The sequence below is a fragment of the Nelumbo lutea genome, chromosome 3, assembly GCF_056320005.1.
Source record: "Nelumbo lutea isolate HS-2025 chromosome 3, American lotus-T2T, whole genome shotgun sequence".
NCBI classification, from domain to species: Eukaryota; Viridiplantae; Streptophyta; class Magnoliopsida; order Proteales; family Nelumbonaceae; genus Nelumbo; species Nelumbo lutea.
The window spans coordinates 1,617,578-1,640,120 of record NC_142686.1 but is presented as its reverse complement, the minus strand read 5'-3'; the positions used below and the strand labels follow the sequence as shown (position 1 = coordinate 1,640,120).

At 38.5% G+C, this 22,543-nt stretch overlaps 2 protein-coding genes across 11 annotated transcripts in view; one reads left to right on the top strand and one right to left on the bottom strand.

The window, feature by feature from the left end:
- Positions 1–449: 449 nt before the first annotated feature.
- On the top strand, positions 450–2,197 carry APO3 (APO RNA-binding protein (DUF794)). The gene is made up of 2 exons (XM_088975176.1): positions 450–1,029; positions 1,183–2,197. The coding sequence occupies exons 1-2, from the start codon at positions 644–646 to the stop codon at positions 2,015–2,017; spliced, it is 1,221 nt and encodes a 406-aa protein (XP_088831302.1). The 5' UTR covers positions 450–643; the 3' UTR covers positions 2,018–2,197.
- Positions 2,198–4,583: 2,386 nt separating this feature from the next.
- LOC148862322 (ubiquitin thioesterase otubain-like protein) overlaps positions 4,584–22,543 on the bottom strand; it is a 31,847-nt gene continuing 13,887 nt past the window's right edge. For 4 of the 10 annotated variants that reach the window (XM_088978466.1, XM_088978470.1, XM_088978468.1 and 1 more), the window contains exons 3-10: positions 19,039–19,104; positions 18,775–18,858; positions 18,510–18,632; positions 17,494–17,546; positions 17,258–17,307; positions 17,085–17,185; positions 12,176–12,464; positions 4,584–4,932 (exon numbers count right to left, since the gene is read on the bottom strand). In XM_088978466.1, coding sequence (XP_088834592.1) covers positions 12,198–12,464; positions 17,085–17,185; positions 17,258–17,307; positions 17,494–17,546; positions 18,510–18,632; positions 18,775–18,858; positions 19,039–19,104 — 744 coding nt within the window. In that variant the 3' untranslated portion in view covers positions 4,584–4,932; positions 12,176–12,197. Of the gene's footprint in view, positions 4,933–7,083; positions 7,387–11,657; positions 11,906–12,175; positions 12,465–17,084; positions 17,186–17,257; positions 17,308–17,493; positions 17,547–18,509; positions 18,633–18,774; positions 18,859–19,038; positions 19,105–22,543 lie in introns of those variants that run through there. The other 6 variants (XR_016109985.1, XR_016109987.1, XR_016109986.1 and 3 more) reach the window with 5 other exon arrangements.

Genomic DNA, 22,543 nt, shown 5'->3' with positions numbered 1-22,543 from the left:
ATCTATCAAATTGCTTAAACCGTTTGACCCTAATGATAAATCATTAACCCGAAAACCGGTGATCAAAGCGATTCTTTTTTTTTTTTTTTGGTTTTTAAAACTTTGATCAGCATCCATCGGTGGGATAGAAGGGGTAGTTGCAAGGTTTTCAAAATTAGTCTAAATCAGACGGTCAGACCGGAAAACTCAGGAACCAATTAGGTGACCAGTTTCATTAACCCAGAATCGTTATTTCGTCAAAAATTATTGATTTAGTCAACAAACCGCTGACCCGGGTGTTTAAACCGTCCAATGATTTGGCCATTTTTTATTTTTTTTAAATTTTTATATTTTTATCAGAACGGGCCGTTTATTCAATTCGAACGGTCGGACCGTTCGACCCGGTAACCGGACCCTGACCGGTTCGTGGTTCGGTTTAAAAAACCTTGGGTAGTTGAGCTAACGGCTCCATATCAAAATATCCATTTTCCTTCGTTGCTCTTGAACAGGTTCTTTTGAACTCGGTCGACCATAAAGCCAAACCAAGCACAAGCAATAACAAACCATGGAAGCCACGATTTGATAAATATCACCTCAGGAGTGAGAACCCAATTGCTGCATCTAAGATTTTCGATGTAATTCCCCACTGGGGGATTCAGGAGAGATGCAGAAGAGAGTAGTGTGTGGAATTTCCCATCTTCGGAAATTGCATTTCCGTTCAAACTCGAGCATCTCTTTCGCCACGGCAAGGACCCGAACCCTAGAAGGAGGGGCTGATGATCCGATGTACACAGACGTACCGAAGCCCCCTAGGAAGAAATCGGAGAGGAAACCCTACCCGACGCCCATGAAAGTTTTGATTCGGAGGGCCAAGGAGGAGAGAGAGGCGAGAAAGGCTGAGCCTTGTAGGATGCTCCAAGAAGCTCCTGCTAACGGCCTACTCGTTCCCGAATTAGTCGAAGTGGCTTACCGAGTCTACCGATCCAGGGAATCCCTTCTCTACGGCCTATCGATGCTCGTCGATGTCGTAGTACCCGTTAAAAGATGCAGGTACCAAATTGCTTGCTTGCTTGTTTCTCGCTTTATCGATCTCCATCACAATGTTCCGATTGAGTTTCAGACCGGGTTAACCAAAACTGCATTGCATTGCATTGCACTGCCCTTGATTAAACATGTTTTTCTACTTTAAACTTGTGTCCACAGATTCTGCTCTGAAGTTCACATTGGCGATGTGGGACACGAAATTAGGACATGCACCGGGCCTAGGAGCGGTTTCCGGAGCGCCACTCATGTATGGAGGCGAGGAGGCATCGAGGATGTGGTGTATTTCCCCCAATGCTACCACCTCCAAGACCGAGTCGGGAAGCCTAGGATCAGGCACGATGAGAGATGTAAGGTCGTGAGACTGCCCGCAATCGTTGAACTGTGTATACAGGCAGGCCTAAACATCATAGATTATCCCACAAGTAGAAGAAAGAAACCAGTTTACTGTATCGAAGGAAGGATTGTAGATTTCGAGTCCAAAGAAGAAGAACTGGAGATGTTGGAAGATTCACAACAACCAGAAGTTCAACCATGGAACGAGAATGACGAGGAAAAGAACATGGGTAGTAATAGTAGTAGCAGTACAGTGGGTATTAGGACACTAAACTCATGGTTTGAGATGATTTCAGGAGCTAAGAAGCTCATGCAGAAGTACAGCGTGTGGACGTGCGGATATTGTCCAGAGGTTCAAGTGGGACCCAAGGGACACAAGGTGAGGATGTGTAGGTCATCAAAGCACCAGTCTCGCAATGGCTTGCATGCATGGCAAGAAGCCACCATAGACGATTTGGTTGGGCCCAACTACGTTTGGCACGTTCGAGATCCTCATCATGGACCAGCTTTAGCCAATGACCTGAAGAGATACTATGGTAAGGCACCCGCCGTGGTGGAACTGTGCGTGCAGGCAGGTGCTCCCGTTCCAGATGAGTATAGAAGCATGATGAGATTAGATGTGGTTCCTCCCCAGCCCGATGAAATCGATCTTGTTGCATGATTTCGTTATCCTATATGAATTAATGCCAGCCTAATTTACACTTTTCGTGTCCCACATCACCATTGATACTCAGATTCACAGTTGGCGTTGCAATTCTTCTTTTTACTGTGTTCTAAGAGACTTTGTTTCTACTCTTTGTTGTTATTTAGAAAAAGCTAAATCATTTTTACTGTGGAATAAGGCTTGGTCTTTGATGCTTGGCTTTGTAAGAACCGTGGTGTATAGAGAGGAAGAAAGGGTTGATGAGCTTACTGAACTAACTTCGGTTTCAGCTAGCCACAATGAAGACTACTGGAACTGCAGTTTCAATAAGATATTGGAAAAACCCCATAGTTAAGTTAGAGGATAGAAGAAAATAGGGTATTTTGGATTTTGGTCGAAGCAATTTTTAAGCCAAACAAGGATAGAGTAGAGTTACGAAAAATTTGTTAGGCACAAGCGACCACATTTGAAACTTGAAAGGCAACTCATGCGAAGCTAATGGAGGGTTTCAAGTAAAAAATATGACTCATCATAAATAACAACTCTTGAACTAGGGGTAATCATGGGCCTAGGCGGAGCTGGTACCTATAAAAAGAGGCAGTGTGGCCCGGCCTTAATAAGCCTGATCAGGGTCAGGCTTCTGGACCTAGAATATACCACAAACTTGCGGGCTGAGCTAGGCAGAGCTTCCCGTCTCGGCATGGACTGCTTCGAACCAATGTTTTAAAAACAGATCCAGAATGGGAAATGTTTTGGCTTTTGGTTCGGCGGTCAACCATTCAATCCAAACAGACTGGCCTGTTGAAAATAAAAAATGGCCAAAATGACGGTTCAACAACTCAACTAGTCAGGTTAATGGGTTGTTAACCAAATTAACGATTTTGGCAAAAAAAAAAAAAAAAAAACAAATTAGAGGTGAAATAGAACTAATTGTTTGGCTGGTTTTCAGGACGAATGGTCCGACCATCTGGTTCAACAACAATTCAAAAACCATTCTAATCATCACCCAATGGCTTAGTCAAAACTCGTTCAGTCCAAGCAATCATAATTTTGTGATCAATTATCCAATTACGGTGATCTTTATATCAATTTTGGATGATGTTTGACATCTATGCGTCCCAATGCACTTGCGTTGTTATTTGTGCCAAAAAAATTCTTTCGATCTCAAATTCCAATTTTTAGCATTTTTATAGATAAAAAAAAGTGAAATAAAATACAAATTAAATATTAAAAATACATGTATATACACATATTACATTAGGATATAAATACACATTATTTTGTTGATATAATAGTTGATACACATAATGTGCTAATATGTCACGGTCTAACCTGTTCAACCTGAAAGATAGAACCAATAACCACAACCCAAAGGCTAAAGGTTCAACCTTCAATCCGTTTTTAAAACATTGACTATGAGCAAGGGATATACGAAGTATCATATCCATATCCATCGCCATGAATATGATATATGCCACGCCTGGATGCATATCATGCATATTGACATATGCCTCTATATGGAATCATATCACGCCATTATTTATATAAAAAATACTTAACAAATAAACTTTGCAAAAATTTAATAAACGTTGAAAAGTATCAATGGTAATTATTGTATGATACTATACATGTTTTAAAGCCCCAATTTTGTTGATTGCAATGTTTCTCTTCATATATCATGTTAAAATGTACATTTTTCATGCATTTGCATCTTATCCATGGATAATTTGACTTTAGATTTAGTATTATTAATATATTTTCATGTGATTTGTATGCATTTCCTTGACATATCCAAACATTTTAATATCTTTCATTTGCATCCATATGTTTCTGGAGTGTTTCTGTATTTGTATCCCTATCTAAACTATCCAATATGATACACAGTACCCATACTTTGATCCTCGAACATGAGATGAATCTTAAGACTTTAATCTTTGACCATTAAAAAGATGCAACATCAAACATGCACGTGCAAATGCACATATACGAGAGAAATAATAGAAGGCAACAAATCTATGGAGCAGCGAGAGAAAAGTAATTGCATTAGATTTTCGCATGGGTGGCCTGAACGTTAAGCCAAGGCAAGTAGATTATCAGATTGCATTATAACAGGCAGGACTAAGGTGGCTTTATTTTCCATTTATAAACAAATCAAATTTCAGATAATCATAATTGGATAAACAGCATCATTGGCAGTATTACACCAAGGATCAAGCCTCAACGCTGCTAGAAGGTATAGAAGTCAGTCTATAACTGCAATATGATGTGGCAAAAATCCAGGTGAAGGGGTCAACTGAAATATGGCTGTGTCAATAACTGCACCATGTCTCCTGAACAACTGAAATATGGCTGTCAATTGACTACAACAAAGCCTAATATGCAAAAAGAAATGCGACGCCTTTAAACACAATGTTCATGTTGCATATACTAGCACACGTGGGACTATCGCATTGGATCTTGTATTAAATGGATCATCCTCGTGCCATGTGCACTAAATGCATTCCATTAAGCCGTTATTGAGCACAAAATTGGAAAGGGAAAGGGTTCAACCACGGAGCTTAAAAAGCAAAAGATCAGGTGGAAATGCAAGCAAAAGAGGTCACACTTTTTACCATCATTCTCTTGGTCAGGACCCACCAGAGGTCTTATATAAGATGATCTCACATCAACTCATCAACCATATCAAATATCAGAGCACCAAAGAAAAAACAGAAAATGAAAATAAAAAGGCTTGCTCCTTTGCATGCAATCTTGTATTCAGAGATGAACTGTCCATGTCTTTTGACTTTCAATGTTTGAGTATACAGTTTGAAGTGATGGGACAACATTTGGAACTAAAATGCAATTCTCTGCGGGAAATAGATCACTTGAAGTCTTCACCTCCCAATCGCTGCATATTGACAACATATTTTCTGCATGATGAGCCTATTTGTCTGCAGTGAAGAATTGCCACGGACTATAATTCAATTGAATTGCCATTTTTTTCTTTTATCAATGGGCTACGAAGTAAAAGAACTGAGGGGGAAGATTAATAGAATGCTCGTTTTTTCCAACGTTAGTTGTTCAATTTCACTTGTTAGTGGTTATTGCCTTTCAAATATAAAACTAGCGGGATGACTGGTTGGCATGAGCATGTAAAAATGGAAAAAATCAAAAAAAAAACAAAAAACTAACGAAATTAGAGATGGGGTAACATGTTGAATTGGAGAATAAAAGCAATTAATAATGTCTAACAAAAAATAAGCAGTTTTTGATAATATACCTAATTTGACAAAAGAATATGTCCCCAAATCAATTCATTGATTCGTTCAATATGATGCCCCCAAATATTGAAGAGAGATTATTTTGACTCAAGAATACTATAAGGATAAAGTAAGGCATTTTTTGGATAGATAGGGCACCCCTAATTAAAAAGCCTAAATAGAAACCCCTCGTGTTCACTTTATATTTGTATATATCATAATAATAATTTTTAGCCAACCCATATAACTGGGGTATCATTTATTATTTCTTTTTCAAGGCTTTTGGAAATGAAAAGCAGGTTTTTTGTTTGGGTAGGGTTCTTTTTTATTCTGGGACCACAAATAGGAATGGTCTAGAGCGGAAATGCCCCACTTCTATGAATTCTATAAAATATAATGTTTTGGAAGTGGAATTCCTTTTTGGTGATTAATAAGCAGCTTTCACCGAGCCACTTTGAAGAAGCTACTAAAACCAGCCTTACTGGAAAGTCAATTTCTTGGCTGAATGAAACTGTCTTCAAAGCAATCCGTTTTTAACCAAATAGCTTCTATGCTGTCCATGTGAGGTCAACCTCGCAAAGCCAGAAGCTACTGCCATGAAAGCCCTCCCAAATGGGCACACAATCAAATTCCATCATGCTTTTTGAATAGTGAAACAAGCATTTATAAAATGCATCTTCTGGTTTCACGGTTCAGCAAAGTTGCAAGAAGTTTGTAGAGCACTTTCTCCTGCATCTTGGGGTTGAGAACCACTATTTGCATTTCCAAAAAGTGGGCTTGGAGGTACTCTTGGAAGCTGGGCTACAATTCTTAAAGGCTTTTTGAGCAGGATCATTTTTTAAAGGAGTGGAATAGCATTAAATATTATTCTCCTTACATTTTCCTTTTTATGGGGCTTTTAAACCATGTATATGTTTACAGCTTTGATGGTGGTAGTAGTAGTAGTAGTAGTAGTAATTATAATCTTATCCCAGTCACCACAAACTCAGCTAGGCTGCTGCCTGCCTTATGTTTAGCTCTCCCTTTGTTTCCTCACGGATCTCACCAAACCCTTGAGCAAAGATATAATCAAACGTTTCTGGTAGCATTTCCAGATTTCATGCAGTAAAATGCACTGGGATATAGGTTTACTCAATCTTTACTAAGGAGATCTAGTTCATCTCAAATTCTCTCATGTAAGAAATTCTGGATCTACTAATCTACAATTCCAATATGGAGAGAGAGAGAGAGAGAGAGAGAGAGAGAGAGAGAGAGAGGAGTGACTGTCCTGATTTGGTACTGGTTGGAGCCTTGGAGGTAATGCCATGAGAAACAGAGGGATGAAGGGAAGGGATTAGTCACATCAGATAGTGGTGAATCGCCAACTAAAGCATACACAATTTTTAAAACATAAGAAAGGATTTGGGATGCTTCCAAAGCTGTAAACAGGGCTGAGCACCAGGGGAAGCAGATGCATTGAAGAAAGAAGAGGACGGATACCTTTCCTGGGTTCTGGAGTGGAAGGAGAAGGGTTTCTTCTTGGCATTAAGTTAAGGAGTTCCAATCTTGATATGAGAAGGATTATTGAAGGGACTAAAAGTAACTTTGGCTAACCATTCCTCAATGATAAACAGGATTTTAAAAGGATTAGTGGGAGAACTGAGAAAATCATTTAAAAAAAAAAACAATGTTCTATATTTGTGTGTGTGTGTGTGAGAGAGAGAGAGAGAGAGAGAAGAGAGAGGGATGAAATTAGTGCATCAGAATAAAGGTGATATATGCAGAAGAAATTAGTGCATCACAATTAGGACATGAAACTTATATCAGGAAACAAAATTTAATTTGTACTATGGAAATCAACTATAGAAACCATTTTTTTTATTAAGGAGATTAATATAGAATTTTAGAGAATAAAGGAGAGATATTTACTAGTATGTTAGTATCTACCTATCTCTCCAGAATTCCACTGCTGAAGAACTACAGTGGCCCGATCCCTCACCAGAGGGTACGTAGTGCATCCCCTCCAGTGGTCTGTCCACTCTCCTTCCTTTTCCCCCCTTTGCATACTTTACTGAACGGCCATTCTATTGGACCTTCAGATGCTCAACCACCGCCTCTATGGAGTCTACCCTCTTTACTGAACGGCCATTCTATTGGACCTTCAGACTAAAAGAACAAAATAAAAAATAAACACATCAGAGAAGATTTAGGAGCATCCAATTGCTGAGAAGATGAGGGAAAGTCAACTAATATGGTCCACATGCAATTCATATACCTAGACGACCAGACTATATCAATTAGAAACTTGGTGCAACTGTGCAAGTAGAAGGTTCTAAAAGAACAAGAGGAATAACAAAAGAAATATGGGCTGAAGTGATAAGAAATGACCTAAGAAATTAAAAATTTGACAAAAAAAAAATATGGTTGTTGATAAAGAATGGCAATGGGACAGGAATTTTTCCATTTGCAGAGTGACCCCCAAATAGTTGCAAATTAAGACCATGTGTGTGTTTCTGTGTGTGTGTGTGAGAGAGAGAGAGATGATGATGATGATGGGGTTAGGGAGGGAAAGAGAGACAAAGAAACATGTTAGATATTAGAGGTTGCATGTCTTTGTACACCATATGATGTAAAGAAAGGAAACAGAGACTTTAGAACTGAAAAGAAATTGATGCCATGATGCACCTTCTGCTTTATGTAAGCCAATATGCCACCAGCCAATGGTGAACATAGTGATTGTGATCTCCCTCCCTCCCTCTCATATATCTGGACCACAATATTATTATGTATGCTAAAATGCCACAAGCCAATGGTGATCACAGCAATTATGACCTCCCCCCTCCCTCCCTCCCTCCCTCCCTCCCTCCCTCCACATTGGTACATTTCAGAGTTGACCACTTAGCATAGGGAATGCCACCAAGGACCAGGAGAAAGCCAGAAGATAAGCCACTTCCCTGGATCCCCTGAATAGCAAACATCATACCTCATTGAAGCAATCACAAAAGAACCTCACACAGTCAAATATGTTAATTATTAAGAAAGCTACCTACCCTGAATCCCCTGAATAGCAAATGTCATACCTCATTGAAGCAATCGCAAAAGAACCCCAAAGTTCCATTTGACTGAGAAATCCACCGAACTAAAACCATGAACCCAGTTAACCCAAACACCCTTTGGAGTTTTAGGCAATGGCCTAAAGCAACTCCCTCTCTTCTATTCATTGCCAGATGTCCATGCCTCAAGAAGCCTCCTCTATTTAACTTCTTAGCCACCCTCCTTTTTTAATGAGATTCGTTTTCTGAAAAAAAACAACTACCATTAATAAAAGAGACTTAAATTTCCATTCAAAGAGTCTCCTTCATCCGCCTGTTAGACGCTTTAAATCTTCTGTTGACACCAACATCCCTTGAATCCTCACAATCCCAACATGTCCCCTCCCCTAAAAGAAAGAAACTGTGAAATTTCATCCTTATCCCTACCCCCATCTGCCACTCCACCTTGATTGCGAGATCCTCACTACCTTCAATGATAATCCAGACTACATATCTTTCACCTGAAAAAGTTAGATCCACATCCAATTGGACAAAAGAAATGTTTGACATCTTATCAGACCTTTGGGCTTGGCTACTTTCGTTGTTTGGGAGTAGTTGGAGCTTACCAGCAGAAGTTCGCATCATCTTTGACCATTCTACTTTCTCTTGGCCTACAAAAAGAGGGAGACTAATGTGGAGATGCACTCGCGCTGCCCTTATCTGGACTCTTTGGGAAGAAAAGAATGATAGAATTTTTCAAGAAAAGGAGCAGTCAGGAACTGAAAGACTGTCTATTGCATAGAGCAATTCTTTGGCTGAAGACTTTGGAAATCTTTCACCAATTCTCTTTTAATGACCTTTGGAGAAACTGATCAGTAGTAGCGAGGTGTTCACCCTTAAAGGACAAGTTAATTACAAGCTGGTCTCCTCCATCTGAAGGCTCACTGAAGTTGAACTTTGATGGAAGTAGCATGGGTAATCCAGGATTATCCAGAATGGGGGGTGCTCTGAGAAATGAGAATGGAGACTATCAGGGCAGAGCTATTAGCTGTTGTACAAGGGGTGCAATTTGCAAACCAGCTGGGGGTACAGAATCTGATAATTGAAGGGGATTCCAAGGTGGTGGTGGGCTGGTTGAAAAATCCTGAAGATGCTATATGGCGCTACAAGAACGAAATGAAGAAATTCAGTTGGTTGACAAGGAATATGTTGGTCTCTTTACAGTGGGTTGGGAGATCAGCAAATACTTTGTTCGATGTGTTATCCAAGCAAGGGATAAATAGGGAAGAATTGTTTTGGGCTCAGCTGTGACTCTTGTATTTTTTTTCCTAGTTTAAATTGTAAGATTCTAGGAGGGGCTGTAGCTCGTGCCTCTCCCTTGGATGTTGTATGAAATCACAACTCTAAATCAGTTTTTGAATTAATAAATTTTACTATTACTCATAAAAAAAAGGATCTTTACCTGTCTAATAAACTTCCAAGTGATGCTATTCCTATCAGCTGTAATGAAGCACCATACATAGAGTGGTATACCAACAAAGAGATATTGTATGATAGAGATGCTGACAATCTTACTGATTTGGAGAGAGAGATGTCAGCAGTAAATCATTCTGATTTGGCAAGTAATGAGGACGTTTTTGGACCAAAGTCTCTGTCAAGCTAATATGGGATTGTAAGGATGGACAATGATGTTTGTGATTATGCCAGTAACTATTCGAGGGAGGGCAAAAGAACCAAAGTAGTTCAATCGCTGATTTGAATTCAGACAGTTCCATTAATATGAGGTTAGTGTCATATCTTAAAGTGGATGTAGATAGAGGCAATGAAGAATTAGAGATGGAGGTGGTAATATTGGAAGCAGAGTTGGATCCAGCTTTCAAGAGAATTGAAACTCCTATAGGCAGGGTGGGGGTGGATCTGAGCTGGATCAAGAAGATTACTAGTGACCTCTCATTGGAATGTTTTGAGAAAAGTATGTTGCCATCAACCGATGGAGAGTCAACTTTGGTGGAGAAGTTGAAACATGGAGAAGAGACTCAAGAATTATAACAGAAATGGATGTATAATTCATGTCTAAAAAATCTTTTCTCAATAAAAGAAAGAGCTATGGAGCTACAGATCATGCAAGAGTTTCAAAAGGTTTACAAGAAAAAAGGAGGGCTAAGGGTGAGTTTCATCCATCTGAATCTAAGGCTGCTGGGATGTCAAGAAAAGATCCTCCACAGGAGTCACTGGACATTACTGTAGCAGTTCCTGAGGTGGAATTCCAGGGGAGAATTTTGAAAGAATTGAGTTGTTCAAGTAAGGAGGGTAAAGCAGTAGAAAAGCCAATTAGAAGTGTCGAGGTGGGGGATACAAACCAAAAGTCCACCATTACTAAGTCTATGTTAGAAAAAAAGTCAAATAGAAAATTTAGACTTAAATAAGGTTTTTTTATCAGTGAAAAAAGAAAGTATTTTATAGATAATAGAAATCTGGTTTTACATCAGTGAGTAGCCTCGGTTACCCCTTACAACAGAAAACAGAAAAAAAAAAACCAGTGTCTTTGCTTTTCAAGGTTACAACTGTGCCGAAAAAACATGTTCCCTGTTAACCCCTTGTTTTTCCAACTGATCAGCTAGATTGTTGGTTGACCTTGGAACCCAATGAACTATTAACTGCATATCTTTTGACAGTCTTCTAAATTTTTTTTATCTCATTTCTGAACCACCATGGGTTCTTTTCCTCTTTTCTCAGCCAGCTTAGAATTATTTTAGCATCACCTTCAATTATCATCTTCTGGATACCACTCTACAGCTTTCTGTAGACCAAACATGACTGCCATCAGCTCTGCTCTTGTGGAATCCCCTTCCCCAATTGGTCCTGAAAACAACCCCAGGAATTCTCCCCTATCATTTACTTAAATAAGGTTGTTGACAAGTTCAGATCAGTAAAAGTTTGGGTTTGTTCTGTTTAGGTGGAGAAAATTTTGCAACAAGAGTGTTTATGGAATTAGAGGTGAGAGAACAATTCAAAAATTCAGACTCATATGACAAGGTTGACACAGGGCAGACTGGGGTTGACACATTTTAAACAAAGTAGACAAGTAAAGAATCCAGACGATATTATTCCGGTAGATGGTTTTTCTTGCCTTGGCAAAGTTGTGAAAGATGCTTCTTCCTGGATGCTTATTTTGGGAGTGGGCGTTGTCTGGAACAAAATTGTTTTTAGAATTATTTGTTTGGTCATTGGTGTGGACTGTAGATTCCAGATTGTATGTCAGGCTTGTTGGGAGTCTTACATACGGAGCTGGAATCACAAAGCTAATCTGCTTCTTGCATACTTTCTTTTTCTTTTTATGCAAATTCAATTTTATTATAAAAAACAAAGATATGATTTGTAGTAAGAAACGATCTAGGGACTTACAATTTGGCAGAAGACATGGCTCTTTGACAGGAGTACAAAAGCATTAGCACAACCAAACATGAAGAAAAATGGAAGCACTGTAAAGGATGTTTGGGTAAAATCCAACATGGCAACATATATCAGATATTACCATCCAATCTAATGTCTAGCACTACGGATATCTACAACGTGCCACTAATTATATACACAGTTTCTCTGCAAAAGCATCATATCCGCTCCATTTATTGGAAGGCATCAGATCGATCCCCCTGTATAAGTCCAACATGAAATGCATTTAAGACCAACAACAACATCCCAAAGATTGTCTCATAAATCATAGCATTCATAAACAAACACTGAAACACTCATTAAGGAGGGTATTTGATTGTCGGAGTTGATGTTTCTTTGTTTGTGCCTTTGTGGGTGATATCTTACAACCTTTCTTGTTTTTTTTTCTTTAATTTTTACTCTTTTTATTTACTATAAAAAAAGTGCATCCAAAGAAAAACAGCATGTTGAATACCGGTAAAAGAGCTTACCTTAGCAGATAAGGGCAAGAGGTTACTTCAAGTAGAGAATGTCATAGTGGCCTGGCCGGTAGAGCAGGGTGATGAAAGGTTTTACGGTGCCAGAACCACCTTCAGCTACATTTTGGAGATCACTAACAGTAGGTAGGAAATCATGATGATTTACAATGACACCACCAGTGTCACAAGAGCTACGATCAAGGTACACTACTCGAATTGGCACGCCTAATGCATCTGACAAGGCAGTGATGTGGACATGGTCACTCTCCTCTCCCATGGGTTCCACTGAGGACTTGCAAAACTGTGAATGAGACATCAGAACTCTGAATCACTAAATTAATGTGTTTTTTATATGAATAGGTGGGTGGATGTGTCAAAAACATGTAAGTAATAACTCTTGCATATCAACTGCTGATTCCATGCATTTTATGTATGTGCATGTATATGGGCTATAGGGGCAATCATGAGAGAGAATTAGGTGACATCTGAATTACTTATAAAACAGAAGGGTACACATTCTTAAAATCAAATATTAGATAAAAGATAGTTTATTCCTCTAAATTACAAAGTTCAGTTTTTCTGTAATCGAACAAAAAAATATCAATTTTCATCTGAGACTTCTAGGCCACTTTGACAGTGCATCTGTTTTAGCATTCAATTAATTAAGTCACAGTATGGTTAATTCAATAGATTTAATCAGATACCAGGAGGCAAAGCAAATAATAATAATAACAACAACAACAACAACAATAATAGCATGCACAAAGGAAATTTTAATAGGTATGTTTATTGAAGAATCGTAAACATGCCCTAAGGCCTCAGGTGGCCTCAAAGTTTTTATTTTTTTGTGCATCTTCAGCTACCTCAAGAAAGAAACTTTTCTTTTCTTTTCTTTTATTTTCTTTTATTTATTTATTTATTTATCTTTTTGATGAATGAAAGTGTCTTACAATTGACATCTGGAATAGAAGATGGGACTAAGTAGTAACAAACTGACAGAAATGAACAACTAATGTACACAATGGATGCATTTTTCCTACAAAATGTAATTAAGGGGCTGTTTGATAACACTGAATGGCTGAACTGAATGACTTATTATGGTGTCTTTTAGTGAACAAAGTAATTATTATAAAAATGATAATCAAACTAACATGCTATTCAGTCATTAAGGAGCTCACAACAAAACTTATCCACTAAAATACAAAGCAACACGCCATTCAGTTGACCCACTTCAGTTACCGAATAACCATATCCACCAAGTATCAAATATTAAGTGCGACACCATTTTCTACGAGTGTATAATGTTAGAATTCGAAAAAAAATATGGATTATCTTAATAGTCTGTACGTTTTTTAAGATTGGTAACTGTAACTTTATTAATATGATGCAAAGAATACTATGTACAGAATAATGTAGTATGCTTAACATTCCTAGGGCAGCAATGCTAACACTTAGCTGTCTGCCACTTGCAATCACTTACCCAACTCCCCCATCATAGTTCTCCAATAGAAGTGAGTTCCACTGACACCTTGCCTAGCCAAAGTGTAAGTCAGACTATTACTAATTCTATCAAAAAAAAATATTAATTCCCTTACCAGACCTTTTACTTCTCTTAGAGTATATCTATGTTGCCACATGCCTTCCCTGCCACCTCTGAGCCAGACAATAACCAGATTTGAGTCCCTTCCACTACAATATCCTTATAGCTCTGCTCTTTGCCTAATCTAAGACCTTATATAATGCTGCTTCCAGTTCTGCATTGATTGAATATCCTTTTTTTTATTTCTTTTGAAGGGCTACACAATGGGGGGTAGCCCATCCGCCAACCCAGGTGCAGGCAGGATTCAATCCCAAGTCTCCGCTATGACCAACCCACTGGTTGGCACCTTGCATTGATTGAATCTCCTTGACCAATTGGTCCCAAGTAAATAGCAATGTATCCCTTTTGTCATTCCCAAACACTCCACCAATTCCCAAAGACCCTATGCTTTCAATGCTACATCCATCTCCATCAAAGTTGAGTTTGAGCATGTAGGGTGCCAGTGGGATCTAATAATTTAATGTGCTTCTTGTAACAGAGGATGATGATGCAACCCATTGCCAACTCCTTTTTTTATAAGTAAAAAAGAAATTTTCATTAATCAAACCAAAAGAAAATACAATTCAGATAGGGTGTTGAGGACCCACTAACAAAATCCAACTCACAACTAATGACAACACACTACATCAACAAAAGAAACTATCAATATCATAACTTTGTAACTCTAACACCACCCATAACCTTTCCCCCAAATTTTCCTTTTTAATTTGAGCAAATTCCGGATGCACCAACACCCGTTCTGTACTTCTGCAGCAGCTTTGCCAATAGACACCGCCAATCTTCTCAGACTGCAGCACTTGTCTTCATAACATATTCTGTTTCTTTCCTTACAAATGCACCAGCACACAGCAAAAGGAATATAGCTCCAAAGCACTTTAGCCTTCTATAGTTCTTACTACCTCAGATCTTCAGCACGAGAAAAAAAATTGTGCAGGAGAACCAGGCTGGATATATCTCACCACAAATAAGGCTGAGATTCTGAGAACAGCTTCCAAATGAAACCAGCCACTCTACATAAAATAAATAGATGACTAACTGATTCATCTTGCTCTTTACATAAGTAACAAATAATGGCCTAATAGAATCCTCTACTCTTAAGATGATAAGCACTTAACACATTATTCATAACAATAAGCCAAGCCAAAACCTCCACTCTCGGGGGCACAGGATTGCCCCAAATACCTCCGAACTGATCAAACTCCATTTGGCTCCCACGTAAAGCTGAGTAAAAGGATTTAACAGAAAATTTTCCACTGGAGCCTTCCTTCCACCAAAGCTCATACCTCAAATGGTCTGATACCTTGACTCTTTCCAACTTTTCCAGCAGATGTTTTCCAGAAGAAGAAGAAGAAGACCCAACCAGCATCCCCAAATAAGAAAAAGGCAGCTCCCCTAATCTGCATTCAAAAGCTGCAGCACATTCTGAAAGGATTTCCCTTCTAACCTCCTCAAGTCCAATCAATGTGCTCTTTGATTGGGTCTTGAATTGTTGATTGGGCTCTTACTCATTCTGAGTTTAAAAATATAAGCAGAATTGACTTTGAGGAGAGATTGTGGGATACTTTAGAATTTTGTAATAGGTAACTTCATAGCTGTGTCTGTCGGTGCTTGAGATATCTTTTGTTGTATTATTTTTGGTTAAAATCTTCACCTATATGTATCCTCTTTTTTTCAATGAAATTGTTATCACTATCCGCATACACACACACACATCCCAATTATATGGCATTGGCAACATAAATCCGTTTCTGCCATTGTGCTGTATTCAGTTCCATAACCCATTTTTCACATCACCTCAACAAAAAGCCTTTTCTTTACTCTCTTAATTACCACACATGGTAGGCTGTCTTCAAGATCTCTTTAGAAGTGACAAAGGGAAGCACAGTGCATGATACTCCTGCCAACGTGAGGTCTGGAGAGGGACAGATGTACACAGCCTTATCCCTACACATACAGAGAGGCTGTTTCCAAGATCTCTATACAAGTGACCTTGATACATATACATACATACATACACACGGACACACAGTTTCTTATTACTTCATTCAATCATTGTTATGGATCCCTTCCCCTTTTGTTTAGCATCTCTCACCATACTTCCACTTTTTCCCCTTTTGGGCTGCTGTAGTTGGTAATTGTGGCCTTGTGGGTATTATTTTAGTTTGTAATTTCTATGACAACCGTTTCTGATCATGGGATGTAGTGCAGTCTATTTTCATTTTTTTTCTTTTTCTTCTAGTTAACTTTTATATAATAATGAACATATATTTTACCTTTTTCCCAAAAAACGGTGGCATATCCATTGTTAAATTATGGATCCCCCAAATCATTTAAAACTAATTTGATCCATGTCCTTTTTGGCCTGCCTCCCAACTCTTCTAGAACCTTCAATTCGCAAGAGATTACTTCTTACAAGTTCCTTAGATGGTCTTCTTGGACTACTTTCTCTCGTTTTCTTACCTATTGTTTGTGACTACTGCAAATTCTTCACCTACCTCTCTAAGAAAAAATCCTCAATATACCTTTTATACACTTGCAAGGAAGCACTATCAGTTCCCTGCAAAGATTCTAAGGAAAGCCATTAAAAGTACAGATATCAAATAAATCAATCACTCTTACTTCACTCTCCCTGTTTGGAGGTCTTCCTTGTGCAAAATACCAAGCTATAGACTGTGAAACCAGTTCCCCTATACAAACATTTGAACTCCCTTAAAGTGACTATCACAGACCTTCAAACTTCCATGCTAAACTGGCCCCGTTTATGGCCACAAGTCAAGATCTGATTCAGGTCAAAACTGCACTCATGTTACTTTAAGGACTATTACTACCCTAATGATCACCTCCATCAACATGACCTGAGGATCCAACTGGCCTCAAGAGCAATTCAAGGGGACAAGGACCAGGTAGCATTTAAACCAAATATCACATGGGGAATAAATGCATGCAATTATTTTGAAGAACAAGTTTGTGTTGATATATAAGTTACAAGCATCTACCTTACTATGTTCTGGATATATATTTATCGCCATGTTTATAAACAATTTTCTGTGTATGTCACTTCAGAACTTCCATACATTAGCCTTTTTTGAGTTGCTGGTGCTGAGTTCACTATAAAACTTTCATTTTTTATGCCAATTATCTTGTTTGTTCCAAATAACTGATTTTTGTTTATATTTTGAGTTTTGAATACTTACTGAAGACTATCTTATATCTTACTGAAGACTATCTTGTTCTCAAGAATAGAACAGAAGACCAAGCTAATATAGAAAAGGCTGAAAAGCTAGCCAACCTTTTTAAGTTGAAAAAGGAAATAAAAACAACCTGCTCAACTGATGCATTTGTTAAGCCCAAAATAAAGGGTTCAAAAAAATCAGAACGTCTTCGTATCTCCCCAGAGGTGACAAATCTGAAGAACATCACAACTGACAACAAATATTATTAGAAGAAAAGCTAAAGCATGAGATTCACAAACACCTAAATTTAATACCTCTTACCATAGTCAGAAATTGACTGATCCCTGCTCCTTGTCACAAGCTCATCATGACTGGAACCAAAACCGATTATAGTTATTGTCATTGTTTAAAGAACCTACCATCATACAGGAAGAAACCATTGCAAAAAATAAAAATAAAAAGAAGAAGAAGAAGAAGAAGCAACCTTTAACTACATAATGTTATATTTGACTCCTGGTTCTATATCTAATCCTTGATGGAACAAGTCCAAGCCTCACCTTATTGAACTATCACTTCCTTGCAACACACTTTCCAGCTGCTCCAGAAATAACTGAAAGTTAAGTTTTCAATGTAAATAACATTTTGGTTAAAAAAATAAATCATACAAATAAAGTTTTCTGTTTTTCAAAGTCTGTGGTAGGTATAAAGCTTTAACACAAGGGACTAGCAAATGTCAAGTCACCATTCTCTTGGAGGAATGCACCTTGTAGAATAAACTGCAAAGTTTTCTCCATTTCAACTTAAAGAGTTGGGGATACACGATGATTGGTCTCCCTCACTAGGAGATGAACTTTCTGTCACAATGGTAGTTAGCTAGATGTTTTGCTTAACATGCTGAGAAACATTGGTGAATGAAGTTGGATGCCACCAGATAGAGGGTTCTTAAAACTCAATTAGGGGAGCCCCAGGGACATCAGGAATGGGAAGAATTTTTAGAGATAAGGAAGGTAATATCGCTTTGTTCTTCGGCCCAATTGGAGCAGGAGACTCACTAAGGGATGAAGTTTTGGTGGTAATGGAAGGTGTGCAGAGGGCAAATGAGATGAATGTGAAAAAGCTAATTATTGAAGGAGATTTGAAATTGGTGGTAAGCTGGCTGCAAAAGAGGGAGGCTGCTTTATAGTGTTGCATTAATGAAGTAAAAAAGTTTAGGTGGTTGACTAGAGATGTGGAGGTGAGGATTCAATGGGTTCCCAGTGTTTTAAAAGTGCACGGCGCCAAAAAAAATCGCATAGATTTTTTTTCTTTTTACTTATTATCAAAAATACCTTTCGTATAGATCTTTTTCTTTAATGGGTTTTTACTTCACTATAAATATGCAATAAAGAAGAAAATTTCATTGGAATTATTTGACTATATTCCTGTTGGAGCAGTTGAAGCTGTCTAAATCAGCAATTTAGCAAGAAGCATTTCATAAGTACATAAGTTTTTCCTTCAACAAATTATAAGGCAAACAAAAAAGCAAGATAACAAATGGAAGAAAGGAAATGAAAATAAAAAGAAGATAGATTACCGCAAAAAAATCTTCAAATGTAAAATCTGCATATCCAAGGCTTTGGAGCGTCTTCTTGCATTGTTCAACATTTACAATGATACGATCAACTTCTGCTTTATCTTGCGACTCCAGAATATGCTCCTAATTCCGTAATATCACAATTTTATTAGTAGTTAAAACCACAAAATCATATTAATTCCCCTCCAACAACCAGCTGGAGGGTAGATACTAAAACTACATATGAGCAGAACAATCCATCAGGATTTGTGTTTTAGGAAAATACCAGATATGAAAACATAAAGCTTCTAAAAAAGCAATTCCCATCTCCTCGTGTTCGTCTTATGGCAGTATATTGTTCACCAAGAAGCTATGTATTGGAAAATAAAATCATGTAGTTAAGCCAAGGTATCCTTTTAAAATAACTCTATCTAGAAGTAATACTGTCGGTCACAAAGGCATAGTAATAGCCTAATAGGAACAATACTAACAAAAATAACAATGACTAATAAATCGATAGAGAAAATAAGTTTATTGGCTTAAAACAAACCTTTATTTTTTCCTGTAAGATAGGGCTGCCTGACTGATACTCAGCTGCTAATGCAGATAAAGGTTCCTGCTGGACCATAAAGTATATTACTACTAAATCCATATTCAAAATACCACCCTGGGAGGGTGGGAGGGAGGGAGGGGGAGAGAGAAATCATCTCAATAATGTGAAGTGCAGATATAATCTAAAACTGTAATTTGTTGAAGACCTCAAATCATGTTAGAGAAATACAGGTCCAGAAGTAGTTCCTGGACCAGCTGGAAATATTAGCATGCATTTGAACAAAACACAGTACCAAATGGGTGCTTAATAACATTAGGCTAAGTGAGCAACATAGTAACGTAGTAAAAGTTTTCAAAGCTGGTAAATCCAAAGATATACAAGTATTAGAGAGAAGGAAGAGCATAGATAGTACTAAACTAGGTGAAGCACACAACAATGACCGGATGCCCCTTTCACAACTTAACATCAGCCAGAATGTTGAAATTGGCAAATGCCATTTTGATTAATGTTATGATTTATTGGTTTTGGTCCATCTGGAAAGAGAGAAATAGAAGGATCTTTGAAGACAAGGCAAAGAATGTCGAATACCTGTTAGCAGGGGTAAGCAACTCGAATGCAGCCTGGGTTCTCAGTCTTCCAGAGTTTGACCAAGTGAACAGGTCTGATCTGATAGAGAAGGAGTACTCTAGAGTCGAATCCCTGTAATTTTGCGTCTTTTATAGTGTAATTTTGTTCAGTAGTTGGCTTGTCAATTAGACAACCATTTTTCTGAGATGTACTGCTTTTTTTTTCAGTTTTATGAATTTTCCTTTTTATCCTTCAAAAAAATGATTTACTGGTTTAGTCAGCCTGTTCGTGCAATCTTTTGCATCTTTGACTTATCTTTTTTTTATCAGAAATGATAACTTTCATTAGAGATAAATTAAACTGAAATACAGAAGTCAACCCTTATTAGAAAAGGTTGATCCAATAAACATCAAACATTACAGCACTGCCCAATAAAGACTCTCCCTTACAGTCCCTTGTTTTGCTAGGGTGTCAGCAAAACCATTTGCTGATCTCCTTACCCACTTGAACCAAACACCCACCTCCCTTGTTATGCTAAGAATTTCCCTTATCAGCTGTCTATATTGCCAAATTCCCAGCTGCCCTGATTGCATCCACCCAATTACCAACTTGGAGTCTCCCTCTATCTCAATGTAGCCCCAATTGTTTGGCCAGTTTTGCACTTTGATGTAGTGCCAAGATTTCCGCTCTTAAGGAATCTCCAACTCCTATTGGACCTGAAAACAGAACCATTATCTTGCCTTCATTATCTCTGAAAACACCTCCTGTACCAGATGGGCCAGGATTACCTATAGAGCTTCCATCAAAGTTCAGTTTCACCCTTTGTTGTGCCGGTGGGGGCCAAACTTCCTGTATCATAGCTTTGGAAGTAGTAGTAGATACCACAATAAATGTCTTCAACTGAGAAATCCTTAAAAAGATCATAGGATTTCAACCAATGGATAACCTTAGTAGTTATTCCTTCCGCAACCTCTTCTTTGGATCTACAACTGCCTTTGAAGGTCCTATTGTTTCTTTCCTCTCACACTGACCACAATGCAACAACTCTAGTGGCTCTCCACATAATCCTTCCACAAACCATTGGTTGCCTGTAAAAAAGCTAGATCAAAGAGGTTCACCATGCACGAGGATGGAGCCCACTTGCAGCCAAAGAGAGAAGAGAACCAAGACCAAATAAAGAACACAAAGGGACATGAGATTAGTAAATGTGAAATTGTCTCACCAAAACCCAAACAGAGGCAACAAACATGGGGGGAGAGGCACATATTTGGCCTCTTATTCTGCAATAAATCCAAAGTGTTAATTTTTTGAGTACCACTTCCCAACAAAAGGCCTGAATTTTAGGGGGTACAGAGCTACCCCACACTTCCTTTGAAGGAAAGTTCCCTACAAGGTTAGAGGTCTAAAGCAAAATGTTATAGAAGAAAGAAGAGCAATTGAAAAAACCAAAAGGGGTAGGTTTCCAAATTCTGCTATCTCTACAGAACTGATCAAGAAAGACTTCCCCTAACTGAGTGATCAAATCATCAACCATCCCCACTAGAATCCCTTAGACCTCTTCTCGAGCCCAAATCCCAAGAGTTATCAACAAACACTAAAGAGATCACTTTTCTTTTGTTTTCAGACAAGGAATAAATAGAAGGAAATCTATCTCTAAGGGAGTTTTCACCAACCCAAACATCTTCCCAAAACAAGACTTTATTTCCAACGCATACATCATATTTGAAATAAGGAAGCATAAGAGGCAAAATACCTTGAATATCTTTCCAAGGAGAACATTGAGAAGCCCCAGGGTCGAGTCCTGCATCCCAATCGTTATCTGCCAATCCATGAATACTAACAGTCACTCTAGACCAAAATCTGTTATGTTCCATTGGTAGTCTCCAAATCCATTTCCCCATCAAAGTTGTGTTTCTTAAACTTATATTTCCTAACCCAAGGCTTCCATCATCCCTACTCCTAGAAACCACCTCCCACTTCACTAAGTGATCCTTCTTAGTATCCCCTGGTTCCTACAAGAAATCCCTCATTATCTTCTCTAACTGGTTAGCTACTTTCATTGGTACTCTAAAGGTAGACAGGAAATAAACTAGCAGGTTGGCCGAGGTTGACTTGATTAAAGTTATCATACCCCCCCAATTTGCTAACCTCTTGGAGAATCTTTCAATTACAAGGTACCAAAAACTCAACCATTGGGTTCCCTCCCAGTGGTAGCCCCAAATATTGTAAAGGCCAACCCCCCACTTCATAACCCCAAAATCCTAGCTAGGGAATCCACCTCCTCTCCCCCTAAATTGAGCCCTGCCACAACTTTTTCCCCAGTTCACATTAAGATTGGACTTCCTTTCAAATTGAAGCACTAGACTCTTTAAGTTCCGTAATTCCCCTTCCTCCCCATCACAAAAACAAGATGATGTCATCTGCAAATTGTAAGTGTGTGACCACCACCTCCTCCCTATCAATCCTCCAACCTCCCATCAAATTGTTAGCATCAACCCTCGAAATCATGGCACTCAACACATCAGCTACTAGGGTAAAGAAGAATGGGGACAATGGATCTCCTTGCCTAATACCCCTCTTTGCAGGAAAGAAACTCCTAGCTACACCATTCACCAATATTGAGAAAATGACATGAAGAAATGCATCCCTTTACCCAACTGCACCATCTCTCCCCAAACCCTCTCCGCTTGAGAACCTCTAGTAGAAAATCCCAGTCCACCATGTCATATGCCTTTTCAAGATCCAATTTGTAAACCAACCCCTTTTCCTTTCTCCTCCTCTTCACTTCAACACATTCATTGGCAATAAGTATTTGATCTACAATTTGTCTTCCTTCTACAAAGGCCCCTTGATACGGTGAGATGATCTTATACATGCTTCCCACCAGGCTTATAGGTCTGAAATCCTTTGGTTGGAGAGCGTTCTTCTTCTTAGG